Below are 11,892 nucleotides of genomic sequence, written 5' to 3' on the forward strand. Positions count from 1 at the left end.
TTGTATCCTAATTTCCTGTTTATTTATCTGATCAAGTGATCTGGACACGTACGCGGGTTGAATACTCATGAGGAACCAAATTAATAATTAGGCCTCGTTTGTTTTCATAGAGCAGACGAAATGAAATGAGATTAGTTGAAATAAAAATTAAAAGTTGAATAAAATATTGTTAAAATATATTTTTTTAATATTATTCTTGATTTGATATTTAAAAAAATTAAATTTTGTATTTTATTTTATATAAGAATTTGATAAAGTTGTCATGATAATTAGATTAAATGAGATGAAAATTATTGTAAAAATAAACGAGCTAGGCAGTGTCATACATAATTACATACATACATACATATATATATATATATATAGTTTTCAATTGAAAAAAGAAAAGAAATTAGTGAAAGGAAGATCGAAATTAATCATGATGAGTTGATTTACGTGTTAACTAGCGACCAAATAAATTAACCACAAAACGGCCGGTAACGGTACTATATATTTTCCTAGATTCTACTCATATATGGCATTAAAAATAAATAAATTTAATAGATTCTCATCTAACCCTAAGGGCCTAATGATCAAAATTTTATTTATTTTTTATTATATTCTGCTCGATCGGGTGATTCTAAATTGTTTTCCACTCGCCTTTACTATCAATTCTCTGTTGAGTACTGTATATCACTTCTCCACTCTCCATCGTCCACTCCCTAGTTCGGTCATCTTGTACTTCTCTCTCTCTCTCTCTCTCTCTAAAAGCAAAGCTAGCACAGTGAAACTATTCCCGATCCCCTTACAGCCTTTCCACCATGGCTGACCCCTACTCAAATTTCTTCACAGGTCTGTTCAAATTCAACCCTCTCCACCATTACCCACCTTCAAACCCTCCTCCACATGACCCTCCCTACGCTCACAACTTCTTCATCAACCAAAACGGCAACTTTTTCCACTACCAAAACCCACCCACTTCCCCTCCTCTCAAAGAGGCTCTCCCTCTTTTGAGCTTAAGCCCTACCAAACAAGAAGAAGAACAGGAACAGGAACAATCATTAGATAGATACTATTGCACTGCCATGGATGTGGATAAGATCAGCAAAAATAAAGAAGAAGAAGATGATGACGACGATGAGACTGTGACTGTTGCACTGCACATAGGGTTGCCAAGCCCTAGTGCTGCTGAGATGGCTTCCGTGCTCTCTGCTTCTTCCTCGGATATCACCGACAAGGATCAGGGAGATGGTGATGATTCTGGGCACCATATGAACAGGCTCAACAAGGGGCAGTATTGGATCCCCACCCCTTCTCAGATTCTCATTGGCCCAACACAGTTCTCATGTCCTGTTTGCTGCAAGACCTTCAACAGATACAACAACATGCAGGTTTGTTTCTTCACCCCCCCCACCCCAAAAAAAAAAATACAAAAAGGTCTCCTTTTTCCTTTCTCCCTCTGCTCCCTCTTCTGGACTTCTTCCTTCGCTTCATTTTTAATATATTTTGAGGAAAAGAAATAGAAAATTGAATAGACATTCCTTTCTGTATCTATGACTTTCTTGCCTGATTTGAATCTTCAACTCATATTGTCGTGTGCTTGGATTTAAAGAGGCAAAGGGAGTTTGATTCTATGGGTATTTTTCAAATATTTCTCTTGGATTTACCATCTTCCAGTTATTTTTATTTTCATTTACGTTTGTGCATGGGTTTGGGCTTTGGGGTTTGAACAAATCTTTTCTGATCCAAACTGAGACTGGGATCAGTATTCATGATCGGTTCCTTCCCTTTATGTGATTGAACAATACATGATGTTCCTCAAGCTTTTAGTACTTTCAAGTCAGCGTTACACACTGCGCCTGCAGGTCTGTAGAACTGAAATCTTACAGTTCTTTAACCAGAGGCCCAGATGATGATCTTATTCCATGAACAAATTAAGGTCTCTCTCTCTCTCTCTCTCTCTCTCTCTGTGAACCTTCGCTCCGCAACAAACGGTTCATGAACTGTTGGACATGACAACCTCATTCATAGGACATTGCTTCTCTATATATCTCCTAAATCCCATGAACCAGTCTTAAGTCTTTCTATAAATGCTTGTTTCACCTGTTTTGTTTTTAATCGGAGATGTTATAAAGAGAAAGAAACTAGCAACCCGGACAATTCGGATACAATGTACAGCGAAGAGAATCTTTTGTTCCATACTTCAGTCTGGCCTGAAGGAAATCCATTTTCCTTAATTTAGGGTTGCATAAGCTAGAAATTTTAAATTAAGGTTCATTATGAAGAAGTAAGAAGCTTCTTTCAAATGCCTATTTCATAATCGCAGTATCGTATGATTTGTAAGATTCAACGGGACCCCCAAATGTAAAGCAGAAAAGGCAACTTTCGCACTTCATAATCCTTAACAAACTACGTACATGACTCTCAAGACGCACCTATTTCACAAGAATGCAAATGTGTAAATTGAATATTATTTAAGAAGTTTTACTCTGATTAGGTCATTTTGCTTAGCATTTTCTTGATTGTTTTGGGATGTGGTAGCATGTACATTGACTATTTGTAATTTATTATTATTAAACTTAATTGATTGTTTATTTCTTGGTGAGACTAAATTTTTCAGATGCATATGTGGGGGCATGGTTCTCAGTATAGAAAAGGGCCCGAATCTCTGAGGGGCACCCAACCAACGGGGATGCTTAGGCTTCCTTGTTATTGTTGTGCACCAGGGTGCAGGAACAACATTGATCACCCGAGAGCAAAGCCTCTTAAGGATTTCAGAACTCTCCAGACGCATTATAAGAGGAAGCATGGAAACAAGCCTTTCATGTGCAGAAAATGTTGCAAGGCTTTCGCCGTGAGGGGGGATTGGAGAACCCATGAAAAGAACTGTGGAAAGCTTTGGTATTGCATCTGTGGATCCGATTTCAAGCACAAAAGATCTCTTAAAGACCATATAAAGGCTTTTGGAAGCGGCCATGCGGCATATGGCATGGATAGCTTCGAAGAGGAAGATGAGCCTGCATCCGAAGTAGAGCAAGATAACGAGTCAATGCAGTGATATTATATAAATGAGCATCAATACTAGCAATTGATCTAAAGCCTTTGAGGTCATTTGCATTAGTACTATATATATATATATAGCCATGGCTTTCTACTGAGAACTGTAGTGTAAGCTTCAGTAGTCCACAGCTTGGAGAGCCAAATTTAGAATTTTTTTTTTCCTGTTTCTTTTCTGTTCTTTCCTAATGTTTCCTACTTAGCAATGTAGGATCCAAAGCAAATCCTAGACCAAGCCTTATGCAAGGCCATTTTCCTTTCAACTCTTGTTAATTGATGACTTCTCTTTCCTTCTATTGAGCTAATTCCTGTCATAGACCCTGCTGAAAAAGATTAAAACATTGCTTAGAAATTAAAGTCATTTTGGATGAGTTAGGATCAAAATCAAAAGAGTTCCAATGGGAAAGATTAACTGCGTTTGGATGTTGAGTTGAATTGACTTCTATTTGAATATATAGTATATATATAGAGTTGATCAGATGGTGAAGTGAGTTCTATGGGACACACTTAAGATGAATTTAGATATATTTATATGTTAAGATACGTTTAGATGTATTTATAGAAAGTTAAAAAAGGTTGTAGATCACATATATATAAAAGTGTTGAGTTAAAAAAGATTTTAAGTTGAAATTAGTTTAGTAATTTGAGAATTGAATGATTAGATATTAGAAAAGATCTAAATCTAAACAAAAGGAAACAAACGCAGCCTTAGTATTGTTATTTGTCCCTTCTTTCCATTCCCTAAGAAAGGCATCATGTCCCTGAGCATTCCCTCTCGTACTTGAAATTTTTTCCTGGAGAGTCTTAACTGAGATTAGGCATTTTCTTCCCCTCAAAACTAGCGATCGGGATGTATAGGGATTCGTTGAGAACATTATTGCAGATATATAAAATGACAATTAAAATATCTTTGTATTATTCTATTAAGCAACTAGTACTCATGTCCTTGATCACTTACTCGATCGAGCTCATGATATTCTCACACACATACCAATTACGTATTTACGTGCGCGCGCGTGAATATATAAACATAAAAAGTACCTAGCTATGACATACATGTGACGTAATAAGTAGCTAGATCGAAATATGCATGTCTGTCTGTATGAATTAGTAATGATTCATCCTGTTTGCCGACAAAAATTAAAGAAGAGCTTGCATATCATGGGTTTTCAACGAAAAGGTAACAGGAAGGATACCTTATTTGAAATAATAAGACTACCTCTTCTAACTTTTAGCGATGATGATACATCCGAGAATAATGTTTGTGGGGGCATAATTTCAGGATTTGTTTGGCCTCAATAATTCATGATTTTCTTTTTAGGATTCTCGATCGTGTGTGTCTTCATATATCAATTCACGAATCTGACAAATGGTAGTGAAGGTTGTAAAAAGAAGCAAACTAATTCTCAATAGACAGACACTTCATGACCTGCAACTTGAAAAAAGTGATCATTACAAGGCTGATCAGGTGTGAATGCAAGTATAATTGAGGTAGTCTTTTTCATCCTGATCAACGTAAATGAACAGCTTTGTATCGATTATTGCAGAATGCCAGAAAGCCTGGCTGCATGCGGCTTGTAACCGTAACTATTCAGGATTAATTATGATCATTAATTTTGATCGCTGAAGTATTTGGATCCGGAGTTAAGATCAACTATCCGACCCTTTATTTATTTGTTCAGTGGAGATCATATATATATATATATATATATATGTATGTGTGTGTGTGTTTGTCGATACACAGACAGTATAAAACGATACACAGACAAGAGCAAAAGCAAAAATAAAGATGGTAATATTGGGTATGCAAAACGTTTGTCAGGTTTGGAGGATTGAAATGCAGGATCCCATTGGCAGCTTTCTTTTTGAGAGAATAGAGAAAGGGAGAGGGAGTCATGTGGAAAAAAGGTCAGCGAGATCGAAGGCTGATTCCCAACAAGGGAAATACTGATGTCTGGTCAACAGTAGCATACATGACCTCCTCTGATGTATATACTGTAGACTGATATGACTTCTCAATAATATTTTGACCCTGATCTCTCAAAACAGTTTTGGAATACAGCCTGCAATCTTTGTAATTGATAAACGTATACGGCATGTTTTCAATATATAGTTGAATTGTGGGATACGATCGATGATCCGGGGGGGGGGGGGGGGGGAAGCCAACCTGCATTCTATTGCAATATTTTCTTTTGGGATTCAGCAATTCAACTTCTGATCTTTAACATTTACAACAACGGTTTTTTTGTTAAATCCATGAACAATATCCTTAAGTTACTATGTTCCATTATATAATAAAAAATAAAAATACAACGTTGTAGGCCGGGGAACTGAAAGCTGCCTCAACAAACGTAGTATTGCAACAAATTACAGTATTTGTTTTTTATATAAAAAAGTAATGGTTTTATATATATAAATTGCTTTCCTTAGCCTAATAAATGAGGAGACTACAAAAAGATCATGCGATTTTCGATGCAGTTCAACTGAGGGAATGAAATGATGTAATGGCTGTCGAGCAGAGGTACTACTGCACTAACTTCTCTTTAATTTACAGCATTCGACCATCTTTGAGATCCTCAAATCATAAAAAATACAAATAACTGTACGTAGCGAGAGAGTTCGATGGATTAATAGACAAGAAATTCAACTGGGTGGCACGTGATGATCGACTGATGACGATTGAATTTCCATTTTTCATAAAAAATGAGGAAAAAAAATGACCCACCTCGTGGTAATAGAAAAGATATATAGCCGACGACCCAAAGCTGAAATTGTCTTACATATATATAATATATGGTGACTGCCACGTGGGCTTTGCACTTATATATAATAATTACTTTGTTTACTGCTATATATGAAACATTGCCACATGGCACAAAATAAACGGTACGTATAAATTAAACTGCTAGAACTAAAGAATTTATTGTATTGACTATTGACCATTAATATCTTAACTCTTATACCCTGCTAGCGGTAGCATCAATCCATGCACCATGACCCTCTCCATCCATTATACATCCATGATCTCCATCTAAAATCACTAGATCTCTTCCCATGAATGCATGCCCATATCATGCATATGATCTTAGTTTTTGTCCCGCAATAGTTTTACTGTACATATCTGACTTGCTAGTCTGTCCGAAAGGAGTACTGAAACCAATGTCAATACCGCCAAAATTTTCCTAGTGTAATTGACTTGCTATTGACTTACTGTACAAACAGTTTGAACAATTTGACGCACTAAATCGCATATCGATATTAATATAATTTTTTTTATTAAGAAAAATTTAGAGAAAAAAAAAATTCTACCTCACAAAAATTATTTTTATCTTTCAATTTATAACATTTCATTAAAAGAATACCTTATATATCTCAGTATGCATTTTAGTGCACGAAGTCACTTATAAAAAGACTTTTCTTACGTGTATATATATATATATACACGTGCATCTATGTGTACGTACACTGTGCATGCACGGGGAAAAAAAATTGCAAAAGCGGATATTGGACGATTTCTTGGGTGAAATGAAAAGAGGAGATCATCATGTACTGATCTTATTTTGCGGATAAAATGGTGCTTGACTGAATCTTTGTTTGCACCATTGCGATCGAATGAAGTTTTCTGCGATTCGATCGATAGCTGATGAAGTATTTCGATCCTCATGAAAAATATATATATATCTTAATTTTATGGTGTTAGCAGTTGTACTGTGATCAGTGGCATAGGATATATATTAAAAATGCATGGTATGATGGTACATGATCTCTTCTAAAAGAACAGTACTGGCCGGCTTTGTAATTTGCAGATAAATTTTGTGATGCATGCATGGCCATTTACATCATATAATATATGAACCAGCTGTTAGAAGGTTAATTTTAGGAACTTTTGATTCTCAAAGTATATGAGACAACTTGCTCCGAGAGGCCCCAATCAGCAAAAGAAAAAGGCAAAAAGGAAAAAAAATAATCTTGAGTACCCCATATTGCATGATCATCATATATATATATATATATATATATGTGTGTGTGTGTGTGTGTGTGTGTGTGTGTGACGTTTGCCTAGCGATCGAGCTACTTTCATCCATTTCCTAGATCAGTTAAAAATGATCTGTTGCTTTGATTTTGCTCACAGGAGGCCAGGTACCGTCTTTGTTTGGGGAATACAGAGAAAAACGTCGTCGTAGACAATCAGAAGCAAATTACAAGAATGTAGAATTATCGAAGAGTAAAGAGATCTACGTAATTATAATTCTAATTTTATAAGCCTTTTACAATTTATTTTTTTACCAGCTCGTAAAATATCCTATATTTTAATTAAAGATCATAAAGCTGAACCATAAAGCCAAAAGGAAATTAAAGTCGCGGACATGAAGGGCACTCATTATAAGAAGCTAACCCACACGAACAACGACCTTTAAAAGTATACTTTGAAGCTGGTGTGTGTATATATATATATATATATATATATATATATATATATTATGATGAGGATCCCATGCATGCAATTTTCAACTTGGTCGATCGGTCATGTACAAAATATGTACATGGCGACCTGCGTCCATGAGTACTATCATTATTATCAATATTAATGGATCATATATATATAATATTAGAGCTAGCTAGCATATATATTTCCCTGATGATCGATCTAGTTTTGACTGAATATATATATATTTATATAGCTCGATCGGAGAAATGCTTGGGTGGGTCAGGTCAAGTCAAATATGTCTTGCAGGACTCACTCTCGATAAAAATAATTCCCATGGTCATCATATCTTTTCCAAAAATCAGATCAAGGTGGGTTAAAGACGAAACTTTTTCCTTTTAAAATACCACTTTCATCGGCTAGCTAGCTTCCTCGAAGGATCCTAGCTATCAGTGGAATTAATTATACTGTAAAAAAAAGTAGAAAAGGAAAGGTGAAAATGGAAAAAAAAAAAAAAAAAAAAAAAAAAAAAAAGAAGAAGAAGAAGAAAAGAAAAAGAAGCTTAAGGCCGGTTAACTTATTTATTACAAGCAAATTAAATAGAATATATAGATGAGAATATAAATTAAAATTTTATTTTTAACATATTAAAAAATAGATACCAATCAATTATTTTTGCTATATCGCTCCTAATAAATGCACTACGTACGTAAGTATATATATAAATCCAAACACAAATACGGCATTTTTTCAGTAAATGGTTGAGAAGAAATTAAAGAATATTGTCCAAATTAAATATAAAATCCTACTATATATATATTGTAGAGTTTTAAAAGTACTCATATATAATTAAAGCGTCACATTAATTTCCTAGCTAGTTCTTTCACACATTATATATAGAGCATGCATGCATGTACGTACACTACTGAATGCAACACATGATTCTCGCACATGCTCATAAATATATACGTACAGAGAGCATCTAAAGTTTGTTTAACACATTATTTATTTCCAAAGCAAGAAACTTAATTTATTTATTTATTTGAAGATCAATTGGAGTAGCTATTACGAATGAATGCATGCATTAACTTCTTGCTTACTCTCTCGTGAACTCCTTAAATTCTGGGACGACCAGATCAAAAGTACGCGCACCTATTGGCCAGTGCTCGACCGAACCAGACAATTGGAATAAAGACTCAAAGAGTCAAAGCTGATCGATCACCAAGCTGGGCTAGCTTAGGCGCCTTAGCTCAAACCATGCTGACAATTGAAGACCCTACACCCACCGGGCCACCAGCGCAGATTCCATACGTGGAAAGGGCACACACTCGTACGTACGTGCCTAGCTAGCTATAGATATGCCCCTAGCTAATTGAATGTGTAGGATCATAAATGGATAAGGTGTGTCTGTGCGTAGGGTAGACGATAGAATTAGAAGGCCAGGGGCTTGACTAGCCAGTTCTTGTCCTCTTTTGCCAGATGGTACTGGTACTGCTCCTGCTATTGAGTCCATCAGTTTGTCCTTTTAAGCTTATCAACAGTGTAATTATGCTTATTTTTAAAACATTTTTAAGTATTTTTTAAAGATAAAAATATATATCACTTTATTAATAAATAATCACTTTCTTAAATATTAAAAAAATAAAAAATAAAATAAAACATCCAAACGGTAATACTAACTTTAAGGAGGCAAATTCAACCGCGTCATGTGATCATCACCCATTCTTAATTGCTGAATTAATATTACTTATAAATAGGTATCAACTGTTTTTATCTGCAAATAGAAATGGAAATTGAAGGTTAATGACCGTTTTATATCTAAAATCTTTTCCATATCAATCGAAAAATTGAATCTTTAGAGCATAAAATGCTTATTATATATATATATATATATATGTGTGTGTGTGTCTTAAGCTTGATTTTTCAGATGGCATGGCATTATTCTCCTCGTGTTGATCAAATCCTACAATTATGCTTAATTGTTGCATGCATGACACTTTGCGCGTAGATCGATCGCGCGAGCAACTCTCGATCGATCACCACCTAGATCCATGTTTCTGAATCTCTGATAGTGCGCGCCATTGTTGTGATTATGCAACCATTGCCTGTTTTGTGACCTCCACGTACTTAAACAATTCACTAATACATGTCATTATTAATTAGCAAGCTGAGACGCATTAAAAAAAAAAAATCGGCTCTTGCAATCAATATTCTTACTATATATCATCATGTAATTAAGATATCTGTGCATAATTACGAGGAGTGGATGCTACGTACGTACCCACCTTCTACAAATAACATGGACTTCCTTGCAAATTTGTCTTGATCTCTGCTATAATTAGGTGATCAATCAAGGATAGTAGTGTTCAATTTTCTCGTAATTAATACCCCCTTCCATTGCCGGCCAGTACCGTCCCGCGTTGATCTTTTAGGGTGATTTTTTTCCCTGACTTGGTACGGTTTTTAATGTGAATTTAAAGGTTCAACCAATTTCTGATCAAGTTGGGTGTATCAGCTAATTAACGAGCACTTCCTCGTCGATCCCAATAAATTAAAGCATAGCCCCATTAATTGGATCATTACCCTAGCTTTCTGCCTTTCTGGGTCAATATTTTATCAGAGCATGCATGCACCTTTTCATGGGAGGAAATGATCTAAATGATTAAAAAAACCTAAAAGAAATACATGTTACTCCTATACAAAACCATTAATATTGCCAAGAACTTGGGGCCAAACACTCATTTTTGTGCCCCTTAATGTTTTTCCATTTCTAACCATGAGTAGCCAGTGGATGGATAGGAACACTTTTTTCTATTTTGTTTTGTTTTTTTTGTTCTAACTTAATGGTTTTTCTTTTCTTTTTCTTCATATTCATAGAAAGGCTTTCTATATATCAAAAAGACTTTGGGGAATCCAATCAAAACCTATGCAGAAAAGATGATGGTTAAACATGAGACAGCTTTTCTCCAACAAACGTCTCCCACAAAATTTGTGTTTCTTGATGATGACATGTTATAAGGATTTGTAATATCAACCCATTTTGTTGGCTGACATTCTCAATGCGAGATCATGTGCAGTAAATAGTGGTCACTCAGACATGGACCCTTCTTTCAATGAACCCAACACACAAAAAAGACTCTCTCTGATCTGTTTTTGGAGAGATAATAAGGGCATGTGATTGACAGCCTCTGTCCCCGCTAGAGTCCAACCATCATCCCTATATATTCAACTTTTATTTTATTTTATTCTTATTTTTATTCTTTTAACATACATTTTCTAACATTCAAATATTTTACTTTCAAATTACTAAATTCATTTTAACTCAAAACTTCTTTACACATGAGATATACAACATTTTTCAACTCAACATCTATTTGTACTTGAAACCCACGACATTTTTTAACTTCTCATAAATACATCTAAAGTACTTATCTTAACATTCAAACACCTATAAACTCATCTTAAGTGGATCCTACATAACTCACTCCACAATCTCAACTCACTATTATTCATAGAGAATTCAACTCAACTTAACATCCAAACTCAGCTTTAAAGTACTAAAAACTTAATTTATTTTCATGGATGCAATGTAATGTGATCAAGTTTAGTTGTTCATTTACAATACTATTAGTAACAATAAACTTTGGATGTTTTAATCTGCTTGAAGGATACCCATGGTAAGTTTACTACTAAAAATGCTTTCGGACTGTATTAGGGTTTGGCGCTGCCTTTACCTTGGGCTAATTGGATTTGGCACACCAACCTTCGTAAGAAAATTTCTATTATGATGTGGAAGGCTTCTAATAATTGTTTGAGTGTTCATGAAAAGATTAAAATGGTTGGCATCCATATGGCTTCTAAATGTAATTGTTATGCTACAGGTCATATTGAAAATCTTAATCATGTGCTTTGTATTGGTGATTTTGCTCTCAAAATTTAGCGTCTGGCTGCAATTCAATTAGGTGTGCATACGGGTAATTTTTGTACATGGCAGGAGTAAATTAATTTTTAGTTTCATTGTGCGGGAAAATCTTCTCAATTACGAAATGTTTTTGGTCTCCTTCCATCAGTTATTTATTGGAAGCTTTGGAAGAGGCGTTGCAAAGCCAAGTTTGAATATAAGTTTGATACGGTTGAGTCTGTTTGGCATGTTATCAAATTATGCCTTCGTTGGATTATGCATATGATCATGAAAGTTTCCAGGCTTCCAAATCAAGTTGTTGATAGTTTAAATAGGTTGGAGATCCTGATCTTATATCCTAAACCTAAGAAGGTTCGTGTGGTGAGGTGGACTAGACCATAATAGGGTTGGGTTAAATTAAATACAGATGGTAGTAGTTTTGGAAATCTTGGGCTAGTTGGAGCCGGGGCTGTTATTCGTGATGTTTATAGTAATTTGTGTGTGGCTTATTCTGTATTCTTGAGTTAGG

The 11,892-nt window shown here is 35.1% G+C and overlaps 1 protein-coding gene across 1 annotated transcript; it reads left to right on the plus strand.

Annotated features, from left to right (window-relative positions):
- Positions 1–671: 671 nt before the first annotated feature.
- Positions 672–3,341, plus strand: LOC108984376 (zinc finger protein WIP2-like). The gene is made up of 2 exons (XM_018956303.2): positions 672–1,370; positions 2,600–3,341. Exons 1-2 carry the CDS (start codon positions 801–803, stop codon positions 3,035–3,037), a joined length of 1,008 nt encoding a protein of 335 aa, XP_018811848.1. The 5' UTR covers positions 672–800; the 3' UTR covers positions 3,038–3,341.
- The last annotated feature ends 8,551 nt before the right edge of the window (positions 3,342–11,892 follow it).

This window comes from Juglans regia, chromosome 4, assembly GCF_001411555.2.
Source record: "Juglans regia cultivar Chandler chromosome 4, Walnut 2.0, whole genome shotgun sequence".
NCBI classification, from domain to species: Eukaryota; Viridiplantae; Streptophyta; class Magnoliopsida; order Fagales; family Juglandaceae; genus Juglans; species Juglans regia.